At 35.4% G+C, this 24,497-nt stretch overlaps 3 protein-coding genes across 3 annotated transcripts; 2 read left to right on the top strand and 1 right to left on the bottom strand.

The window, feature by feature from the left end:
• Positions 1-764: 764 nt before the first annotated feature.
• On the bottom strand, positions 765-1,830 carry LOC112026713 (uncharacterized). The gene is given in 2 exon segments (XM_024059396.2): positions 765-1,513; positions 1,516-1,830. Coding segments are annotated over 2 exon segments (591 nt in total). The 5' UTR covers positions 1,604-1,830; the 3' UTR covers positions 765-1,010.
• Positions 1,831-8,915: 7,085 nt separating this feature from the next.
• Positions 8,916-10,626, top strand: LOC112026727 (probable transcription factor At3g04930). The gene is given in 5 exon segments (XM_024059408.2): positions 8,916-9,191; positions 9,194-9,949; positions 9,952-9,978; positions 9,981-10,280; positions 10,283-10,626. Coding segments are annotated over 5 exon segments (1,266 nt in total). The 5' UTR covers positions 8,916-9,151; the 3' UTR covers positions 10,426-10,626.
• Positions 10,627-21,933: 11,307 nt separating this feature from the next.
• On the top strand, positions 21,934-23,233 carry LOC112026711 (probable transcription factor At5g28040). The gene has a single exon (XM_024059395.2). It carries the CDS (start codon positions 21,952-21,954, stop codon positions 23,095-23,097), a length of 1,146 nt encoding a protein of 381 aa, XP_023915163.2. The 5' UTR covers positions 21,934-21,951; the 3' UTR covers positions 23,098-23,233.
• The last annotated feature ends 1,264 nt before the right edge of the window (positions 23,234-24,497 follow it).

Genomic DNA, 24,497 nt, shown 5'->3' with positions numbered 1-24,497 from the left:
GTAACTCAGCCAACCAGTGGAGCAAATATCACCAAATAATCAATTCGATTGCTACCAATTGACAATATGCTTTTATTGATAAATTTGAAACCTGAATAGATAGTGGTAGGTGCGCTGTTAAAGATGTGGACAGATATTGAGTTTTAGAATTGATAAGCTTTAAGAATAGGGAACAAGACTCCAACATAGAAAATATAATGTTTATAAAAGTAGAGAAATTAAGAACAAAAGGCAAGAAATTCTACCAAGGAGATATAATTATAATGTGTTTTATCCTTATTTGATTATTTGTAACAATTGAGACCTTGAAGAACTTGTCATTAGTTCAGGATGTTAGGGATAAAATAAATGAGTACTTTTGACGAATGTGATTTACTTACTCAAATTAAATCCTACAAACATCTTAAAAGCAGGAATATACTTCTAGCCATGAGGATGTTTGCTACAAGTACACTCTCATTCTCATATAGAAAGGGGCTAGGATAAATTTATACCAATTAAATTACAGAATCCTTGTTGATTTCTTCTTCTTCCTTAACTTCTTCTTATTCTCTGCTCACCAAAGATATAAGAGAACGATCTCACTCCTCAATTCTTGCATGCCATCAGTTCAATCTTAGAATTCCCTGCATTCTAGGGATGCTAAGTAGCCATTACAAATTTACAACCAAAGTCCTTCCACAATTATAGTTTATAAAATAACAATGGTTCAAAATCTTGCTTCAATTACTCAATAAAACTGACATACTTTCCAGACAGTTGGATTGCAGTTCTTCAAATGCTACTATGTTTACACATTCATAATTCATTTGGACAGAGAACTAGTAAAAACAAAATATACCATTTATAAATCACTCAAGTAACCCGAATTATAACATTTCCCCATATCATAAATACACATTGATATCACATGAACATAACACCACCAATAATTACTTCAAAGGAAAAAGAAAGAGAGCTACAAAAACTATTACCTATTACTCCATTTCTTTCCTTCCCCAGCTCTTAAACTATTGTAGCCAGTAACCAGACAAAAAGAGCACAAAGAAAAGCAACAAGCTTCCATATATAAGTATAGCCTTCTGCCCAGAAGTCAGTGCATTCCCACCAAGCCCAAACTGTTGGTTCTGTGCAAACCCAGCAATCTCCACACTCTTACTCTCAAAGAAGCTCTTAGCTGCCCCACATGTTGGGCACCTCCAATCCTCAGGCAGCTTTTCAAATTGCAATCCTGGAGCTATGGGATATGAAGGGTCTCCCACAGCTTCATCAAACTTGTGCCCACAAGACCTGCACTCATAGATACCAGTGTTTAACACTGCAAACTTCTCTTCTAAGCGGCGCTTGTCAATATTTTCTTGAGGCTCTTCTAGAGGCTCTTGAGGAGGAGGTGTAGTGGTTTGTTGGCTTGAGGTGGGGGTGTCTTCTTTAGATATGTCAATGGAGTGTGAAGTAGTGAGTTTGTATGGTTTGTGTAGAAGTGAGAGTTTGGGGAAGAGAGGTGGGGTGGTAGTGAAATGGGGTTTGAGTTTTGGAGCTGAGGTTTGGGGAAAGAGGTTGAGAGGTGGAAAGAGAAGGTGGGTCTTGTTGTTGCACAAGCCATGATAAGTAATGTCTTTAGTGTGTGTGTGTACTTGTGTTTGTGTTTGTGTTTGTGTGGCTCCTGTTTCTCTCTCTCCTTTTGCTGAAAGTGTATGAGAGAGAGTAATGAATTACTGGGATTGTATGTGTTTTTTAGTTGCTTTTGTTAATCTGGGTGGAGGAGAATTGAAGGGGATCCATGGAAGAGCATATGCTCACTTGAAAGAGACGCAGTTGGATAAGGTGGGGAGGTGTATAAGATTTGATTGCAAAGTAGATTTTGGTTAATGGGCTGGCTTGGGCTGAGTCAAACTCGAGGAGTTGAACCTAATTAGCCAGTGCAATCAGCCCAAAAGAGGAAAAGCCCAAGAAACTCTTCATTTCTGGAAAAATAATGTAATTAAAATATTATTGCATTTTTATAATGTTGTGTTTATTTATTTAGAATATTTTTTATTCAAATCCAGGTGGGAGAATTCTTTCTTCAGATAGATTTTTTTTTTTTTCAGATATATTTTCTTTATAAAAAAAAAAGGGTAAATGACCCTTTCTCCCTTTTATTTATGAGATAGTTTGCAATTCTCCATTACTAGATAACTATTGAAAATGAGCCAATACCTCGTATTATTAGTTAACTTGTAAAGCATAGTAAATAAATAGATAATGGAATCTTTTGATATATTTTTAAATAAAATTACTAAAACACCCTTTTTTTAGTTGCAAAATACTTTTCTAGGTCGTCCAGAAAAATTATTTGTATTGCTCGATCTTCTTAGCAAGTTGGATCTTTGGTTTGGTGTTTGGTATTTTTTTACCAACCCTCATAGTTGGCAAATATAGTAATTGTAGGTTTTTTATTTTTATTTATTTTTAATCACTTTAACTTTATTGTATTGGGAGGATTATCTGATTGAAAATGAGAAACAGAATCATATGAAGAGATCGGTGGTTGGTAGTCTTTTGATGACCCCATAATGATCAATTGGAAGAATATCTATATGAATGGAAAGATGATGTTTATTACTAAACTGTTTAGTTAGATGGATAGTAGAAATGTTTCTCAAAAAAAAAAAAAGAAAAAAAAAGATGGATAGTAGAAATGTAGAATTTGCAGTTAGGCTATACATACATTCTTGTCCGGTTATAAAGAGCAATCTCATCAAGTTATATATAACCCATAAAAATGCAAAATAGATAAAACTATTTACTAAAAATGCCCAAAAAATACCCAGATCGCATTTTGCAAATTTTTTTTTTTTTTGGCTAGAGCAAAAATTACAAATTACAAACAACCATGGAGCATTCACAGCAGTGGAACTATAATGCTATAATGCTAAAATTTAGCTTCAAAATCACAAAAAAGAGCTTACAGCAGTGGAGCCATACTTATAAATTATAGATGAATTGCTACAGTGCACATCTATAAATAGATGTGCACTGTAGCACACAGCTAAAAAAAAAATTATTTTTTTATTATCTTCTCTCTCTTCTTCCATTAATAAAACATTTCCTTCTCTCTCTCTCTCTCTGTCTCTCCGGCTTCTCCTTTCTTCTTTCTTCCTCAAAATTTTTTTTCCCCTCTGGTATGCTCAGGCCAAAATCCAGTCGGTGGAGCTTGAAGAGCTCATCGCCGGCTTCTCCTTTCTTCTTTCTTCCCCTGCCCAGCGCCGAAAACGCCGACCCAAGCCCCCACCCAGCGCCGGCCCAAGCCCCTACCCAGCGCCGACCCAACGCCGCCCCAAGCCTCTACCCAGCGCTGACAACGCCGACCCAAGCCCCTGCCCAGCGCCGGCCCAAGCCCCTGCCCACGCCGTCGATCCACCGGCTATGGAAGTGGAATGATGTTTGATTTTTTTTTTTTTTTTCTATGGGTTTGATGGCTGTAGTGGTGGGATGATGTTAGATTTTTTTTCTTCTGTGGGTTTGATGGCTGTGGTGGTGGAATGATGTTTGATTTTTTTTTTCTTCTGCGAGTTTGGTGGCTGTGGTGGTGGCGATGGTGGTTGTTGTGGCTATGGTTTGGTGGTACAGTGTTTGATTTTTTTTTTTTCTGTGGGCTTGGTGGCTGTGGTGGTGGATTGGTGACTATGATGGTTGTTTGGTTTTTTATTTTGTTTGTGGGTTTGGTTGTGTCTGTGTTGGTGGTGGTGTGGTGGTGGTAGTGGTGGCTGTGGCTGATCGTAGAGGTGGCCGGTTGTGGTCGGTGCTGGGAAGTTTATTGGTTTGAAGGATATATTATTTTATTGTAGGGTATATTATTTTATTGTGATGTTTATATTATTTTATTGTGTTGATAGTTAAAATAGATCCACTGCTGCAGCAAGTGTGTAGTTATAATAGATAAAGTAACTTTTGGTGGAGCTAAAAAGCTAAATTTTTAGCTCCACTGCTGTGAATGACCATTAGCATTAACGGCTGAAGGAAGGAATTCTTGTATGTGAAAGTGAATATAAAAGTAGAACTAAAGGCTTCAACTATCTTCAATGAGTTTAGAGTTGGGACTGACAAATTTCGTTACTATTCGGCTACTCTAACCTCACCGTACCATTTCTAGTATGAGAAACTCCACATATTAATTAGTTTGTGTGTTGATTTATTTTGCATTTTCTTGCTTCTCTTCTCTGGTATTGCTCTCCTTAGGTCTCTGAGTGGCCTTCTTTTATACGACCTCTCTTTCTAGCGAGCAATGAAAGCTTCGAAAAATGGTTTGTTATCCTTATTTGATTATTTGTAACAGTTGAGACCTTCAGGAAATTGTAAACGCTTTGTTCAATCTTTTTTTATTTTATTTTATTTTATTTTTTTAATTGCTATATATTGGGACTTTAAGATTTGTTATTAAACCAATAAAAATCAATTTAGAAAATTAAGTTAGTTCCTAAACATGGTGAGGTCAGTTAGTCATTTTTCTTAACTGTCTTAAGGATTAAATTGACTTTAGGTTNGCTACTCTAACCTCACCGTACCATTTCTAGTATGAGAAACTCCACATATTAATTAGTTTGTGTGTTGATTTATTTTGCATTTTCTTGCTTCTCTTCTCTGGTATTGCTCTCCTTAGGTCTCTGAGTGGCCTTCTTTTATACGACCTCTCTTTCTAGCGAGCAATGAAAGCTTCGAAAAATGGTTTGTTATCCTTATTTGATTATTTGTAACAGTTGAGACCTTCAGGAAATTGTAAACGCTTTGTTCAATCTTTTTTTATTTTATTTTATTTTATTTTTTTAATTGCTATATATTGGGACTTTAAGATTTGTTATTAAACCAATAAAAATCAATTTAGAAAATTAAGTTAGTTCCTAAACATGGTGAGGTCAGTTAGTCATTTTTCTTAACTGTCTTAAGGATTAAATTGACTTTAGGGTTCAAATTAGTTAGTTTTAAAAAGTTTTATACTTAGTTGCCAGCTCAAACCTCAGGCTATGTTAATAGAATTTACCCTTATTTGTTTGTCGAAAGTTTGTTAAAATGTAATTTAGTAATTGTCCATTAAAAATGAAGTTTTAAGAGATTGTAAATAAACAAATAAATTAGAAAACTATTAAAAAAATATTGCCAAAGAGACCAATCAGCTTTTTGTGCTACTTAGCAGCAACCGCTTGAACTTTTTTTTTTTTTTTTTTTTGGTATGGAATGCATAAATTTTAATTTTTTTATAACTATTATTATTATTATTATTATTTCAAAAAAGAGGCTATTAAGTTTTTTTTTTTTTTTTTTGTGAGAATCAAGAGGCTATTAAGTTAAGAGTAAGGAATGCTGATTGTTTTAAGGGGCAAGAATATAATTTTGTGTGGTGTAGATAAAATTCTAATTAAAAAGTCATTATATGAATGGACTTTGATATCTCCTACATCTTTTGTCATAAGTCTCCTAGAATTTTTGAATTCCTTGAGCTTGCACTAATTTTCTATTATACTTTTCATTCTTATTCTTTTAACTTTTCTTTCTTTTCTATTTGTGGTATGCTCTTTGTACACATCTTGTCATACGTTTCTTTTTAAGATATGTCTAAACGTTTAAAAAAAAAAAAAAAACGTTCTAAAAAAAAAAGAAATGTTTTCCAAGATAAATATGCTTTACCACGTTGGAGTTTTCCTCTAAAAAAAAGTGTTTGTTTTTAAAATAAGAAATGTGCTTTTCTAAAATAATCAAGTTAACGTCGTAATTTTTATTTCCAAGCTTTTCTTAGGATAGGTGTAGTTTGTGGATTGTATTCAAGGCTCATTCCCTTGAATCTTTGAAAATCCCATAAGCTTACATTGTCCCTAACAATTGTTGGCACTAACAAATTTCATTTTTGTCATCTTTTTGCATGGGTAAAAATGAGAAAATGGTAGATTACAACAATGTATTATTCTTCCAACCCTCTCCTTGTATTACGTTGTGTTTGTTTTTGTATAGTTTTTAGTATTCGCATGCTAGCTGCATAATAAATAGATACTCACATGTTATTGTATAGTATACTTGTATACTCTCTCTCACATGATACGTATGTATATATCTCACATGTTTTGATTGTATATATTGTTAGAGTTATTGGGTCCATTTGGATTGAACTTATTGTTGCTGAAACTGAAAACTGAAAACACTGTAGCAAAATAATTTTTAAATGTGTGAATAGTACTGTGAGACCCATTTTTAATATTTTTTAGTGCGTGAACAGTGCTGTGAACAATGATGAACAGTGCGTGAACAATGATTTTTGTCATCTACACAGTGAACCCATGTGATGTTATTGTTCACACGCAGGGGGAAAAAAAAAGAGGAAAACGCAAACTTATAAACGCAAATGCCCAATCCAAACCCCACCATTATTCACATGATAGTTATATGTAAATATTTACTCACATGTATCTATGTTAGGGTCATATTTCTTATGTAATTGGTTAATTCTTTGACAAAACGCACTTTACTTGTAATTAGGTAAATATAAGTTGAGTTTAATATATCAAGAAGTATATTGTTCAAACATATCAAGAGGTATCATTAAAGACAAGAAGGTTGATTCAAGAATCAAGTGAAGAAAAGTTGTTTCATTAAAACTTGACATAAGCTAAAATATCAAGGATTAATGGACAAACTCGACACAAATTCGATCTATCAAGATTTACGATTTTAGAAATCTTAAATCTGAAATTGCCCATTATGACTTGAATTATTAGGGTTTCTCTTCTTACAACCTTAGTCATATATAAAGATTATTTTAAAAGTCGTCAAATATGGAAACAGAAATCTAGAATTCATATACTCTGATCTTCATCGTTTATGAAGTGGAGAACTTTGTAGCCAACAACAATCAAACAAGTTGCTGGAGTTAGTCCTGTACTGAGATCCGTGCAAATAAGTTAGTTACAGATTGGAGATTTGTGCAAAAAAGAAAAAAAAAAAAAAAAAAAAAAGGAAAGAAGTCTGTTATAAGATCAACTCTAATTGGGTATTAAAGTAAATGTTCAACTGTATGTTGGTTTTTTGGGATAGGCTAGTGTAATGATAAGATTCTTCATACTTGTAACCACTTGATTATTGATTAATGGATTCTTGGGAATTGTGACCTTAAATTCATTCTATAGAGTTTTTGCCTTGCGAGGGGTTTTCCTCATTTGTCAACAAATTATTGTGTCAATTTAATTTCCACTGCACTTAATTTGTTTGGTGATTTGTTGGTGCCTCAAGGATTTGCATGTAATTTAACCTAATTAATTAACTTAGATAATTGAATTAATTAATCGAGGTTAATCTATTTTAACCTAACAACATATGTATATTATTTGCAAAAACCTTTTCAAAAAAAAAAAAATCAAAATGACAAGTTTTCTATTTGTTTATTAAAAGTTAATGTTTTAAAATAAATTAAAATGAGATACTATCTTTGGATAGACGTTGTTGGGTGTCTAACACCTTTCCCACACATAACCAAACTCCTTAGTCCAAGATCTTTGGTTCAACAACTTTTGGTTTACCTTAATTAATGAACCTTTCAAATTTGGTTTAGTCAATTAGGTAACTAAAATGAATTAGACATCTATGTGACTAATCACACCTAATACAAAACTAATGATTGGTGGCGACTCCTAAAATAAAAGTAAGAAAAAGCGACACACACACACACACCCCACCCTAGAGACACAAGTGCACGAGTCACGTCACCAAGGACCTAATGTGTGATGAAACCCAAAATTTTTCTTTTCAAAATTTTTTGGGGGGCATCCATAGATTGACGGCAAGAACCAAAACGGTCATGGTTTTCATTTTCAGATACTAAAGTAGGCACAAAATCAAGTTAGAGACCAAAATGAGAATAGGCTCAAAATGTAGAGACCAAAAATACATTTTCAGCTTGCTTATTTTGATCTAAAGTTCGGATTCCATTTTAATGAATAGTTTAAATAAGCAATTCAATCAATCAAGTGAAGAATAATGTGTGAATTAAGGTTTCTTAGTTCCTATTAGCTACTTCATAAATTAAAGAGTACAAAATCATTCTTGACAAGGGTGAAATAAAGTACACAAGGGTGCATTGAGCAATGGAAGCCCTTGCAAGCTGTTCTGCTTCTCCTTCAAAAAATTACTCTGTATGTGATTGTTACCATTATGCATTGTCATCCTTCTATAGGCCCAACAATACTGATGGTAGCTTTTGTTGTGTTACCACTTGATTGGTAGCTTCACCTCAGACGGAAGTAACCTTACTCGGCTTAAAGTTTTTTATTAAGTAAGAATATATTGTAATTTACTCGACTCAATGTAAATTTCGTTATTTGTGTTTTGATGCGTTTTTCTTCTTCTCGTATGTTTTCTTTGTGACGTACTTGAATGAATTGAATGTGATTTGTAAAACACTTTTTGGAAAAAAAAAAAAAAAAAAGGTTAGAAAGTATGTTGTTATTATTATTATGAGAATTTGAGGATCTTAACCCATATATTAAAATATAGAACATTTTAATAATATTGTTAAAAAATATAAATGGGATTCATTTAATTTGATCAAAAAATGTGCTCGTACCCTCCGTTCATTCCTCATCAAGAATGTTGAATTCTGCACTCCTCCACTTCTTAAAATTCTGAAACGTTCGATCTAAAAGTTGACTTTTGATATTTCATTTTACACCAATAAATTATAACATTTAATAAAAAAAGGTAAACGAGATACAGTGATAGTACGTTGTCATTCTCATCATCATCAATCATCAACTAGCGTTAAAAAAAAAAAAAATGTTTTGTTACAAGTGTTTTTATTATTAAACAAAGTACAGAGTTCGCTTTGAAAACTCTCCCATAATAGTTAGTCATAGTCACCCATCCAATCCGTTCCACACGTATACGCGTGTGTGACTTCATTGGTCTGGTCCCAACCCAATTCTCCACTCCTGAAATTAACCCATTACCTAGTCCACCACGCAACCGTAACCTTAGCAAATACAACGAAGCCACTTCTCTCACTCTCGCCCCCTAACCCAACCACTCTCGCCCAACCTTAGCCCCACAAGTCCAAACTCTAAACCCACTAAAAAAAAAAAAAAAAAATCGAAGCCCCTCTCTCTCTCTCTCTAAAAAAAAAAGTTTTATAATGGCCTCGGAGGAAAACGACACCGTCTTCGCCGATGAGACTTCGATGACGACGACGACGAATTATCAGAAGAAGAAGACGAAGAAGAATTAGACGACGACGAAAACGACGACGTTCTCCCCGATCCAGAGGACGATGACGTCATCAACTCCGCTTCTCCCTCCACGTCATCCCCTACCGTCACCGTCGCCGTTCCTTCCTCCTCCGTCTCCAACGCCATCGTCGCCGTCGAACCGCCAATTTCCACGTCAGCAATCACCACGACGGTCATAACAACCTCCTCCGCTGCCGCCGCGGCCGCCGCAGCCGCAGCTGCTACAGCAACCACCACGCCTTCCCCGAAACGACAGCGTATCACTATCGAGCCACACGTCGAGGAGAAGAAGCCGCAGCCAATTCCTATCGACGATTCGCGGAGACTTTTTCAGAGGCTGTGGACCGACGAGGACGAGATCGAGCTTCTCCAGGGGTTTTTGGACTACACGACGTCGCGCGGCTCGACTCACCACAACGACACCGCTTTGTTCTACGATCAGATTAAGTCGAAGCTCCAGCTCGATTTCAACAAGAACCAGCTCGTCGAGAAACTGCGCCGTTTGAAGAAGAAGTACCGAAACGTTGTCGGCAAAATCAGCACCGGCAAAGAATTCTCCTTCAAGAGCCCTCACGATCAAGCTACCTTCGAAATCTCGCGCAAGATCTGGAGCAATAGTAATATCAATAACAATTCGAATAATCGCTTCGCTGTGGTGGTGGATGATTCGGTTTTCGACGACGAAGATTCGAAAAACCCTAATTTGATGGAGAGAATGCGAATTACAACAATAGCGCGAGAAGAAGCCGAATTCGTCGCGAAAAAGGTCAAGATCGCGGGTTCGGAGCGAGGAGAAGGCGAATAAGGGAATGAAATGTTGTTGGGAGTGGCGGCAGCGGTGGCGGCGGCGGCGGCGGCGGCGGTGGTGGTGTGAATTTGGGGGAATGATAGAGGAGACGGTGAAGAGTTGCTTGTCGCCGTTGTTTAAGGAGTTGTTGAGCAATGCAATGGGGAGTAGTGGATTTGGAGGGAGGGGGATTGGGTTTGGAGGGATGGGAATGAATGCAATGGCGATGAACGCTATGCCGTTGAATTTCGGGGAGGGGAGAGTGGCGGTGTGGTGGATGAGAAGTGGAGGAAACAGCAGATATTGGAGCTGGAGGTGTACTCGAAGCGGTTGGATTTGGTGCAGGATCAGATTCGGGCCGCCTTGGACGAGTTGCGGTCGATGGGAGGGTGATTGATTGGTTGATTTGATGATTCTATTTGGGAGGAGGAATTGGATGTAAGTGGGTTGATTTTACTGTTTTTAGTTGATGAATATTTATTGGTGTTTATTGGTAGTGTAGCTGAGTTAATTGCTTTTGGATTCCTATACTTTTTTGTTTTGTTTTTGATAGAACAGTTGTTGAATAATGAATTCTAATTGTTTAGTGTCTCCCATATTTTGTTCATAATCTTTGGATAGTTGTAGATATTAGATAATGGTTCGTTTTGTAGATTGAAATGAATGAATTGGTAGCATAATGACACGGTTTTATGTTGTTTCTGTTTTTTTTTTTTTTTTTTTCAATAGTGTTAGAGAATCTGATGCAATCTTGTGTGAATAGTTGTAACTTGAAATTTTATTGTGTTCTTCATGTTTTTGGGCGTGATAGCGGCCGTGAGGCGAAATTAGGGGATTTTGGGATGTGGGGTTTGTTGGTTTGTTATATTTATTGAGATGATGAAGGTTGCATTGGTTTCATTTTCAATCTGAAAGATGAGTAGCAATGATGTATTCAGGCCGTGGCTGTACTTTCATTTTTCAAAGCTGTATATAATTTCATTGATTTTTAGCTTCACATGAGCATGAATTTTTGTTCTAAATGTTTTTGCATTAGGCTAGCTTGTTAACCTCTGTACTGTTTGAGAACCCATTCCTTTTTTATTCTTTATGTCCAAATGAAGGGTTTATGTTTCGTGGTTATAGGTGGGTGAAGAAAACCAAGGGAAATTGATTGTGCNATTAGCTTAATTGTGTCACGTATGGAATTTATATTTTATTTATTTTAATTTTACAAGAATAATATTTTTGCATTTAATTTTATTACTCTTTACTTAATAGTATTTGCTAAATTTAGTTGTGTTCTAGAATTTTGCTTTTTTACATCATTACATGTGAATATGAAATTTGTAAAATTATGTGAAAAATGATTTTATTTTTAATCAAAATGCTTTTTATTTGAAAGATTAATAAACACAAAATTTTAATTTTTTTTTTTAATATTTGAAAGTTGTTTAAATTTCTTTATATTTTTTGGGGGGTAAATTTCCATATTTTTGTACATTTGATAAATTTATTTATATTTTAACTAATATTAAATTAATTTTGATGTCATCACAATTCGATCTTAGTTAAATTTTGGTCCATTTTTAAAACCTTGAATTTCTTTCTTTTTCAGTTCTTTGAACCGTATGTGTCTAAAAATAATGAATGTTGCCTCACTAGTTATGTTACATGCAACTGGATTAGCTAAGCCATTTACACGAGTAATGAAAGAATTGTCTAGCAGGAACCTTCTATGGGACTAAACTTTGCACAAATGTTTGTGAAAAGTTTTAGCTTTTCTAAATTCTAATCCCCTTGTAATCTACTTTTTTAAAAAAAGGACTATTGCATTGTTACATTAGCTAGACAGTGTGCATGATGCTGAGTAGTGGTTCGGGCTGGTGACTGCTTTCATCATAGTTCTTTTAGTGCAAATGCTCAGTTGAGAGTAGGTGGTGATGCATGTTTGAACTTTGCGCTACTGGTTCCCAAACTGTGCACAACATACCCTTCCACTTGCCACCAAATATGTTTTTGGCGTGCTTGGTATGTGTTTCGTAAAGGGTTGCACTTAATTTGTCATTTTCCTGTTCTCATGAGTTAAGAAGACTTTGAATGGGGGACATTTGTGGTGGGTCTGTCTGCTGGTCTCTGCCTGCGTACATGAGCCCCCAAGCCCCTCTTTTTTTTCCTTTTCTTTTTTCTGTAGCAAAGGGTTCTCAAAAACAAAACAAATTAAATAGGCCTCTAAGTTTGTATTCGTTTTTCAATATTATTGATATTAATAAAAATTCAAATTTTTGTCTATTTTTCTTCTGGTGAATTCTATATAAGATATAAAACTTAAAATAAAAAGAATCTAAAATAAAAAGAAAAAGAAAATAGTGATGATGTGAAAAATTGTGAGAGTTTCAGAAACTTCGGTTTTATATATATATATATAGATAAAGAAAAAACTCAAAAAAGTCATGAGGTTGGAGCATTAGACAGCACTACTGCTTCTACTAAGATGCGAATCAAACTATGGAGGAACTGCTCCTGCAAAGGTGTTCAGAACCCCGTAAGCACTATGAGAAGTTCTAGGAGATTGTCTCACTGATTGGAGGATTAGCCACCACCCGTTTGCATCACTCGGCAACGATAGCAAATTGTTTGTATTAAAACTCGAACTGAATGAATGTTCATTCTCCATCAATTATCATGTCATCCCAACCTGATTGTTAACTTGTAAGGCTGGTGGGGATGGAGCTAGTCTTAAGAGCCATGGCTTAACTACTTATGGTTCATTGGAGAGAAACAAATTGGAGGCATGAGTACCCTTGTATATTAATTTTGATGCTAGTGTCTTGTACTATGCATATTGCTAATAAATCCAATTATTTGGGTCTGGTTGATATAGACCCATTTTGGAATGGGCACTGAACCCTGCCCACCCATTTTAAACAAATCAAATGGTTCTGTCGAACTAAAAAAATATTGATTTATCCTAAATCTTAATTGTGTGAATAGACAAACCCAAATGAGGATTAAAATACATGAAGATGTTTGGACGGAGACAATAAAATCAAGTAGTATGGCATGGAGGAGGTATCTAATGTTTCAGATACATTTAACATTAAATTTACTATATGCGGGTCTCACAGGTGAGTGTTGTGAGTTTTACAAATTATTAGTGTGATGTTGTATATATTTGAAACATCAGATACATTTTTCTTGTGATGATAGTAGAACAGATTTTCTATGAAGATCAAGACCAAGAAGTCCTTTTCAACTTCTCTGGCAGGGTTTCCACTAAGTATTTTTTCCCCTTTTCCTTTTGAAAATAGTTTACATTAAAGTCTTAATCATAGTTCATTTGGTACTTCGGTTATGTTTGGTCTGCACGGGTTCTTGGACTTTGGTCATGACAAACCTCAAATAATATAATCCTGGTATATAGGTTTGATCAATTGGTTTTCCAGTTAGTCTTGGTCAAATTAGATTCTAATCAAAAACTTGTTAGACTAAAATCGATTCCTTTAGCTTTTACCCGGTCTTTGACAGGTTGGGTTAACTTAAAATTACTCATATTTCTTTTTAAAATACCCACATAATACTAACATTATAAATTCTTTTTTTTTTTTTTTGGGGTAAAAGACTATGCATTAAAACAGCTAAACAATTACATCAAGAACAGGACACATTGAAATGAAATTGATGCCCTGACTCTCAAAATAAGAATGGTTGGGCGTTCAAGGTTCAACCGTGAAGTGCCATAAATTTCCTAACCAATAGAAATTAGTTCAGATCTATGTGGAAACACCAAAAAAAAGTAACAAGCTAGTTTACACATTCCAGTTTAGCTATGAAGTCATAAATTTTCAGCACAAACCTGTGATCTGCTGGTTTGTTAAGGCCCCAATAATAAAACTGCAACGGCCCTTACTGTTTTCACAAACCAACTCAGACTTTCCATTTATATGTGACTTTCCAAATCCTGCTCTATTTATATATATAATATTCAGAGCATTCTCAACTTTGGATCAACTATAGCAGGTTGATCATGTCTAGGTGAAAAGAGCCTGAAAATGGAGGGGATATTCCTCCTTGTCTCTCTGTTGTTAAGAAAAGCAGGATTTCCCTCCTTGTCTTCAGCAGTAGAAGTTGTTTGTCCCTTCTACACGAAGGAGTGTTTTGTTTTGAGGTTGTCCTTTTGTCTCTCTAGGGATATCAAGAGTATCCATGGAGCTTGTGGGGTTTTTTTTGTTGTGGGGTTGGGGAAACACTTTTTTGTTTATTCGGGTTAGAGTTTCTACGTCATGCAAATCAATTATCTCGATCTTTGGCTTTTACAAGTTGAAAGTAAGGCCATCAATGCAGTCAAACAAACAAGATTTTTTTGATGTTCATTTGAATCCATATGCGCAGGGTACTAGAGCTGCCCAAACGAAACAAGACTCAGGGGAGCCTCCGCTGAAGGAGGGTCCAATAAAAGCGCAATCAAGGGATATTAACGAGGTGCAAGTAACGCCAGTTTCCTTGCAAGGATCACGGAGTGAGTTATTACCCAATACAGCTGGCCAACGGACAGAAAGTGAAAGCAAATCTTTGTTTTCAGAGGGTGTTGTCGTGATTCCAGGAAACCCTATTCAGTGGGTTAATGCAATTAATGAGCCACAAAGAAAAACGGATCCTGGTCCACTTAATTCTGCCCCACCATCAATGCCAAGCCCGATTTGTGTCCATTCAGAGGTCAATTAACCAACACGTGCATACTCAACTTGGATGGTGTGGAATCAAAGAAATAAAACCCAACTGAACTTACAAGCTGCTTCGTTTCATCAAGTGGCAGAACAAGAAAAGGAAATGTTGGCACAATACCGAGCGAATTTGCAGGTTCCAAATGTCCAAGTAATAAACAGTGATAGTGGAGGGACGAGGTGGAGATGCCCGCAAGCTGAGTTGGTGAAAATAAATTTTGATCTTGCTGTATTTAGTGCATCAAATATGTCCGGTATTGGAGTGGTGATACGGGATAGTAATGGTGCTGTTTTGGCTTCTTGCTCACAAAAAATCCCTTAAGCATACAAGGCTGAAGTGATTGAGGCGCTGGCAGTCCTCAAGGCATTGTCTTCCGCGTTTAAGCTGGGATTTTGTAGTGCTATCCTTGAAGGTGATTCTCTTGGACTGATTCAAGCTTTGACGTCAGAGGAGTGTAGCTTATCACCAACGGGTTTACTGATTGAAGATATGAAAATGTTTTTTAACAATTTTGTAAAATTGTTGTATTCTCATGTTAAAAGAAACAGCAATAGGGTTGCTCATAGTTTGGATAAAAATGCATTATACATACCAGATTTTCAAGTATGGATGAAAGATGTCCCATCACATATTGTTTCGATTTGACAATTAGATGTAGTTAAATTACATTAATAAAATCCATCAATTTCTTTCTCAAAAAAAAAAAAAAAAAAAAAAAAAAAAAAGAACAGGACACATCCTGTTGAATAACACACCATTATAGTCATCCTCAAAAGCATTACAAATGTCCACAGGTGGACTACTAAAGCAAATAAAATCTACATCCTGGATAGCACTCATCCTAGCCAACAAATCTACACACTGATTGGCTTGGCGGTAACAATGGTTAAAGCGAATTTGATGAAAGCGAGCTGTCAAGCGCCTACAATCATCCAACAAAGGAGAAATGACATTGTTAACATAAGCAGCATTCTTAAAAACCTCTACCACAGCTTCAGCATCCAATTCAACAACAAGAGAATCAATGTTTAAGTTGCAGCAGAGCAACAACCCCTTTCTAAGCCCCTATAGTTTTGCAATGAAACTATTTGTTGAGCCAATATGTCTAGTAAAACCCCTAACCCAATTGCCGTGCTCATCCCTTACCAAACCTCCACATCCAGCTTTGTCCAATCCACCCAAGCAAGATCCATCAGTATTGAGCTTCTTCCAACTTGCTGGGGGTCTCTCCCATCGAATAGCCCTTAAGACTTTGTGACTTGGGTTTCTAGGAGAATGAACACAGTAGAAGAATTCCAAAGTTTGGTTCATAATCTCCTTTGACAGATTTTGGTTCTGCCCTTTCCTATTGAAGACAACCATGTTTCGACTTTTCCAAATACACCATACAGCAAAAGAAAAGATAGATTTCCAAGGAATGTTACCCCAATCACAACTGCTATTGGTTTTCCCACTGAGATTGATCCATTCTTGGAGATTGCACATCCAAAAAGCCTAATTGGATATGCTCACTCCCAGTTGTATCCACACAGCTTTGACCCAAGCACAATCTCTAATGGCATGAATGATCGACTCAGGCTCTCTTTGACATGCTCATCAACCACTATCCCTCTTTTAGCAAGGCACACCTTTACACTCATGCTATTGTGTGTACACAACCACAGGAAGGTTTTAATTCTAGGCAGCATTTGAAGCTTCCAAATCCATCCATAGTTGAAGGGAGGGGCAAAATCCTCCTTCGTAGCAATAGAGTAGGCACTCCTAAGATTAAAAGTTCCCCTCGGACTGCCTGACCATGCTAGCTTGTCTTGACCTCTACTCATGAAGGGGATGGGGGTTACTTGAATTATGGACTTGACCTAAGAGGGGAGCTCAAAAGGTATCTGATCCCAATCCCAGCACATATCTGAAAGAATATCACCCACCTTCCACTTATCAACTCCTTGGGTTAAAGGTCCTTGGATCATGTAGCGAAATGCACCTTTAACTGTCTAATTTTCCCACCAAAAGCTAACCTTACTGTCTCTTCCAATTGTCGACATACTGCCCTCATTGAAAGTAGCCCTTCCCTTCTTCATTCCTTTCCAAATCTGCGAACATGAAAGCCTATCCGCATTGGTAGAATTTATCCTTCTGTCATTGCAATATTTCTACCTTAGAACTTTAGCCCATACGGCTTCTTTCTCAACATGCAGCCTCCAATTGAGCTTGGTAAGCAAGGCAGTGTTTCTACCCTTGGCAGTTTGTAAACCAAGCCCACCTTCATCCTTCAATTTCGCTACCTTTTGCCACCCAACCCAATGGATTTTTTTGGATGATTCCAACGACCCCCAAAGAAAGTTTCTATTCACCCAATCTATTCCCTCAAGGATTTTGTTTGGAATGTGAGTGCATTACATAACATACGCAGGAATAGCTGCCAAAGAAGCTTGAATTAAAATTGCCCGACTAGCCTAAAAGAGTAAGTTAGCTTTCTACCCAGCTAACTTGGTCTTCACCCTATCGAGAAACAATTTATTTTAAGTATTCTTGTTCAACCAAGTGGCTTTTAACTTAATTGGTTGGTACTTCATAATATGTTCATACTATTTCGGGTTTAAATTTATTTTCCTGTTATAAATATTGAATTATCAAACAAAAGAAAAGTATATAAACTATTATCAAACTAAATAATCTTAAGCAACGGACAACCTCCTAATTGAGGGAGGCATAGGTCAAGCAAAAATGTGGGCTAAGTCTTTGGAAGAAAATGGACTACACTTAGGTATATGCTAAATTGTGGTACAAGTTCCCATGAATCATACCCATAAACAGACATGTCTCACTCAATGTAGTCGATACCATACTGGTACTAGTTGTATCAGCCGGTATGTACCATACCGGAACGTATACCAGTATTAAAATACCAATATTTCATATTGGTTTAAATACCAGCCATACTAGTCAATTTCAAGCAATATCGGCCTAGTACCGGTCGATATAGAAAAAGTTTTTTTTTTTTTTTTTTTTTTTTTAAGTTTTGTAATTTTTGAATTTTTGTAAGGGTAGAATGGTAACTTATTTGTATTAACTTATAAGTATTATTTGTTTTCTTAGTATGCAATAAACAATTAAGTTTTCTATTTACTATATATATATTTTTTTCTTTTAATTGATGCTAAAGTCTAAAACAATGAATAATTTGTTCTGAATTGAGGTAATGTTTTATGGTAAATTTTTTATATTTATTATGACACGCGCGCGCGCACATACATATATATTTATAAATTTAAAAAAAAAAATAGTAAACCCAAAATGGTACAACGGTATTGACCGATACTGAAATATATCGTTTCACTGGTCAAACCGGTACAACTTCCGGTACGAGATTGACTTCCTTGGTCTCACTACCTCAATCATGGAAGTTATTGAAATTGTGAAGCAAGCAAATTGCATGAATATATGGTCTTTCTTAGGAGCTTGAGAGGTAAGAAAAATTACAACAGACACCCCTTTTGTTATCCATAAACTTTACTGTCATTAACTTAATCATTGGAAAAGCTTAGTATTTCATTTAAGTGGATTGTCCTAAGCCCGAGTTGAACATGTGGTCATTGATCTCTCATGCATCGTCACAAATAATGTCCCTTTTGAAGTTTAAAAAGTGATAACCTCCATAAAGAAACAAAGTTAGTGTAATATATAACACTAATTTAGACCATTGGTGACATTTTAGTTGATTGAAGAGGAAAAGAGCTTTAAAAAAATTAATATAAGACAGATTTCAACCTTACATGTTTCTATTGAATATACTAGGTTGTGCCAATTGAGCCCTAAACATCTCTTGCCTCTTAGCTCTTTCTAACCAAACACTCTAGCCAAAACAATAAATCAATAAATTTATTTAGAAGTCTATAATAGCTCATAACATTCATTAAAAAAATAGGAAAATTTTGCTATATAATAGGTTATGTGGCAACAAAAAAAAAAAACATATATCCAAGAGTCGATCGTGTGCAATTGCTTTCTTTTTGCTGCATATAAAAACCTCATTTAAAGCAGTTTGCTTTTTAGATTATGTGAAGAGTTATTACTATTATTATTATGGGAAATGCTAATGAGTACTTTTAGAGCATTGGTTAATAATCTATTTTAGGAAAGTTTTGATACCACTTTTATGGAAAATGATAAAAGCTGTCAAAATATTAATTACTTTTTTTTTTTCATTTCTTATAAATTTTTTTTTTAAATGGATTATTAACCAGTGCCTACCAAAAAAGACATGGGTAGAGTTGGCTTGACAAATGTTCAACCCAACAAGGTAGGATTAGGTCACTAGGTTGGCTTTTTGAATTATGTCAAGAGTTATTAGTTGGAGGGCATGGGTAGAGTTAGATTAAGAAATCTTCAACCGAACAAAGTAAGATTGGATCACTGAGTTGAGGCTAATTTTGTCATATCCAATAAGAAATTTGGGTTTTCATCCAATTATTTTAGTCTATTATTCAATAAATTATTTATAATTTATGAAATTTATCCTAATATTTCAATTTTTTCAAATTATATCCTAAAAATAAAAATAAATTAAACTAACAAATTTAAACTAAATCTAAACTTCAAAATTAATATTCTAGGTTAGATCAGGTTACTTGGGTTGGAAATTTGTCTACCCAATCCAATTATCAAAATAATTTGGGAACTCAATACTCAATCCATGACAACAAATCCAAGACTTTAGATTGGATGGATTGGGTTAGATTTGTTGTATTTTTTGATTAATTCACACTCCTATTCTCAAATTTCTGTAGGATGAATATTTTCATTTTACACTAAAAAGTAGTAATAAGAGTGTGAATTACTCAATTCTGTTTTGATTTTTTTATACTTTTTTTATTGCTGCCCTCAAAGAATACGAGTTTAAAGGCGTGTAGGACGTAGGTTTCTATTTTTTTTTATTTTTCTTTTTTTGGTTGAGAAGAAGGCAAGTAAGTGAGCATGTAGCCTAAATCTGTATAATTTCAGTTAAATTTTATTGAGAGATATAAGAAAAGACGCTAAAGAAAGAGCCATCTCATCTAAAATATAATAAATAGGCTAGATTTAGAAATTTCAGTGCCTGATATAGTGAGACTTTGGAGACTATTATTTCCCACATGCACTTTCTGCATATCATTCTACATATTAATTTTCTTATATATTAGCATGCATTTAGATATTTGGTTTCAGTTCTAACATTTTATAATTAAAAAAAGATATTTGGTTTTATTGTAATAAATGTTTAGCATGTGAGTTGTTCCATGACATTTTTAATTATACTTTTTTTTATTTTTATACTGAGAGTTGGCAAAGCAAATTGCTTTCAACTTTCAAGTGTTTCCATTATATACTTACATGGAATTTAATATGTAGAATGATGTGCTATATATATTTAAACCGATGTGCAATATACTTGTTGGACTCTCCAAGGCGATATGGTTCGAAGCTTTGTACTAATTCTCAAAAGAAAAACTATAAAGACACGTCCAAACTCATACCCAAATCCACAATACGTTTAACTGTAGAAATGGTTTCCTTTTCCCATCCCTAGAAAAGAAAGAGTTCCGTTGATTTTATTTAAAAATAATAATAATAAAATAACAACAATTGAAAAAGTCTCCTTCAAGAGTTTTGTAGTAAAATTTGTTGGTATCTCTTAGTATTTCTAATAGAAATATCTAGGATTCAAACCCCCCTTCCCAATAATAATAACAATTGAAATGATCTTCTTAGCCAAAAGTCTTGGAGTACAATTTGTTAACATCTCTTAGTATTTCAAATGGAGACATCCAGGATTCGAACCCCCCTTTTCGTTATAACTATCGAATTATCAACCAAAAAAAAAAAAAATTCTAGAAGTTTTCTCTAGATACCTCATACAGTCATACTAGTCAACTAACATATGAAAGTTGCTTATGCATGCCATGCCATGTGAAAAGCTCCAAAGTTATTAAAAATTATACAGATATGGATTTTTATTTTCTTCAAGGAAGCACTATCGTTTGCATAAGTCCAAGCCGACCAATCAAACAACATTCCAAATCAGTGTCCTAACTACCCTGTTAGAAATTCTTATAGTAGGTTTAGGTATAAGCTCCTGTCATTCTTTTTCTTTGATGCTAATCAAATGCCAAGTCTAAGGTCAACCAAAAAATTGGACACGGATTTGTTGTATTTAGTAATGGACTTGGCTTGAGTTTAATGTTCAGTCGCATTTGACTCATCCAAATGATAATATGGGTCTACTTTCAGACATGTGTCATCATCTTGATAGGTTTAGTGCAACTAGTTAAAAACTAAACCAAATCTTATCATTTAGTATTTGCCGCAAGAAAAGAAAAATAGAAAAAAGAAAAAGTCATTTCAGGCTTATATAGCTCGGTATCTCCCAATGGAAAAGTTGTTTCTGTTATCATTTCCATTTACAGTACTGGTTTGACAATCAGACCAACATAAAACTATGGCTCCAAATCTCCACGCTACACTTGAGCCGAAATAGGAGGTCCAAACTGTTCTTTACCTTCACCTTAACGCTAATAAAATCACAGAGCAAAAGAAAGCAAAGATGAATTACGTGTTAGCTATGTTGAATGTTTTGACCATTTTATTTTTATTTTTTATGTGAATCTCTTTTGACCAGATTCATATCATTGTTCTAAAATCGTCACAATCCACTTATAATAATTAAATGCCATGTTAATTAGTTCACATAGTACTTCCACATCATTGTCTCTATGGGACATGTAGTTAAAATTGTGTTTACATTAATTAAAATTGTAAAATTACACATTTACGTTGCACATAATTTTACAATTTCATATTGTAACTAAAATCTTGTTTTTAAAACATAATTTTAACCATAATATGTATGATAACGTATAACATGACGTGTATAACAATAATTAACTAGTAGTATATAAAGCCATTTTTATGCGAATCTCACGTGGACCACAAACAAATAGTAGCTAACAAGTGTCCGATTCCTTTGTTTTGTAACCAATGGTGTGCAATGTTTTGTGGCCGGAATTCTAGTCTTGTTTAAATAGAAAATTCCAACTGACTTTTATTTTTGTCTGGTTCCAAATCACAATACCTTTTAGAAGTTTGCTGAACCGTCCATACCAACTCTTTTTCTTTTTTTTTGTAGATAAGCACCAACCCTTATTCATAAAAACAATTCATATCTTTTCATTAAAATGTATGAAAATGCTTTCTTCATTGGTTGGCTGGATTATACCCTCTTCTTCTTCCTCTTCCTCTTCTTCCTCCCAATACGACGAAAAAGAAGATGACGACACAAAAAACGACAGCATTTCAGCTAAACCTATCGATAGCATTGATGAATCCATTGAAAATCCCAAAATTCCAGTTGGAATCGCCGTCCGCTCCACCCCTATAGTCACAATTGCACTTCCAGCTGCCACCGCGGCCGCCCCTATGGGCAAACCTCCAATCACAGCCACCACCACCACCACTACTATAATTGTGAATTCAAAACGACAGCGTGTTGAGAATGAGAACAAGAACGATGCATGGGCCATGCAGGAAGAGAAAAGGCATGTGGACTATTCTCGGAGACTGATTCAACGGATTTGGACTAACGAGGATGAGATTGAGCTCCTACGAGGCTACCTTGACTTCACAACACAGCGTGGCTCCACAAATCACAATGTCACCAAAGAATTCTACGACCAAATCAGGTCCAAACTTCAGGTTGAGTTCAACAAGAACCAGCTCTCTGATAAGCTCCGCAAGTTAAAGAGAAAGTACAAAAGAATTCTTGAAAAAATCAACCCAGACAAAGAGTTTTCTTTCAAGACCGCACATGAGCAAGCCAGGTTTGAAATTTCTCGTAAGATCTGGGGTGATATTGTTGGCCGAATTGGCGTCGAAGATAACATGTTGGATGAGGATGAACCGAGTTCTAGCCTTAATGACATTAATCTTGTCAATGTTAAGGTGGAGGATGAGGAAGTTATGGGTGGTTTTAGGCCATGGAAGCGACCAAAGTCTGTGTCTGGTTTGAAAATCAATGAGAAGCATGTTTCGAACAATGGTACTTTGCCAGATGATATTGAAAATGGGAATAATGACGTAGCGAGCTTGATTGAGGATACGGTGAAGAGTTTATCACCATTGTTTCAAGAGCTGTTGAGCAATGCATTGAGTCCAACGCAATTGAGTCCTGATGGGGTGTCGACGACGAACATGCAGAGTGGAGAAGGGGTGGATGAGAAGTGGAAGGAGCAAAAGATTAAGGAGTTGGAGGTGTATTCAAAGCGTTTGGAGTTGGTGCAGGATCAGATTAAAGCAACATTGGAGGAATTGAAGTCTATGGGAGGTTGATGGAGGATATATTCGGGTTTGAATCCGTACATATTCAGACTTTTTGGGTCTTAAGCTTTTACCTTTTTCACAAATTTTTCTTGGTGATTGATCACTAGTTGATAGTGTAGCAAGAAATAATTGAGTTTTTGGTTTATATATCTTTTACTGGGGGTTTATTAAAATAGTTTTTTAACAATAATTTCTGAAATTTGATAGTATGGTCATATTAATATTGTTTGGATACAATTTGCCCAATGAATTATCATCCCGTGCATAGGTTGTTTTTGTTTTCATGCATTAGCTAGACTCGTTGAATTCAAGTATTCATCTAAAGATCATGTCCAAGTTACAATTTAGGGCTAATTTGAAGCAGGTTGTTTTTGTATATATTCACGCATTAGCTAACGCAGATTTTTCCTGCCCTTACCGCAACAAGAGATCCCATACACACGGTTTTAGATGCGGTTCATGGAGTGAAGCCACTAGCACTGATCCCCCTACTCGTAGCATTGCCGATGCAATGACTCCATGCACCGGCGAGAGGGACCCATAGAAGGCGGTGTTGGATTTCATGGACGAAATATTGAAGCTCTATGTTACGCTCACTATCCCAATGTCCCAGTCCTCCTTGTCTCATAGTCTCTCTCGGAGGTTTTGTAGAATGTTAAAGATATATTAGCCCATTAGTATAGGCCCAAACTTAATTCTACTTTGTGTGCAATCCAAATCTCTTATTTGTTCTAGAAGTCTATTAGTTTAGGTTTTAATATACTATATATACACATGTTATGATTCATTGTAACACAGAATTTGTACTATACTATAATATATTATTGATGTAGCCATTTACGGTTTCCTCCGTGAGTGTAGGTCATTAGGCTGAACCACGTAACCCTTGTGTGTTATTGTATCTATACTTTATACTTTCGCTTCCGCATCTATACTAGCATATTCAATATGGTGTATCAATTCTAATATTTAACATGATGTCAGAACCACCTTTTTGTGGCCATGGTTTTTTGTTCTTGCGGTATATTTAAGAGCAATCTTTGTCTTCCTTGGTATTTTTTTCTTTGCGTTTATCTTCTTTAGCTTCCTACTACTGCCGTCAAAACTCTCCGATATGGTCATGCCACTGTTAGAAGTCGCATTAACACTGCAAAACCATTGCCTTCCTCAAACTACCGTCATAAAACCAAATTTCATTCAAGGGATCTTCTCAACCTTATCAAATTTCAAGATTTCATCAAGTGTCCATCTTAAGTTTGAGAGGGGATGTCAGAGATATATTAGCCCATTAGCATAGGTCCAAGCCTAATTCTACTTTGTGTGCAAGCCAAGTCTCCTACTTGTATTAGAAATCTATTAGTCTAGGATTTAGTCTACTATATATATACATGTTATAATTCATTGTAACA

The sequence above is a fragment of the Quercus suber genome, unplaced genomic scaffold (assembly GCF_002906115.3).
Source record: "Quercus suber isolate HL8 unplaced genomic scaffold, Cork oak 2.0 scaffold_435, whole genome shotgun sequence".
NCBI classification, from domain to species: domain Eukaryota; kingdom Viridiplantae; phylum Streptophyta; class Magnoliopsida; order Fagales; family Fagaceae; genus Quercus; species Quercus suber.
The sequence above is the reverse complement of the archived record's forward strand: the minus strand, read 5'-3'. Positions and strand labels throughout refer to the sequence as shown.

Bases quoted from the DNA above. Each gene is read 5' to 3' on its own strand.
- LOC112026711 (XM_024059395.2), top strand. From the start codon at position 21,952: ATGAAAATGCTTTCTTCATTGGTTGGCTGGATTATACCCTCTTCTTCT.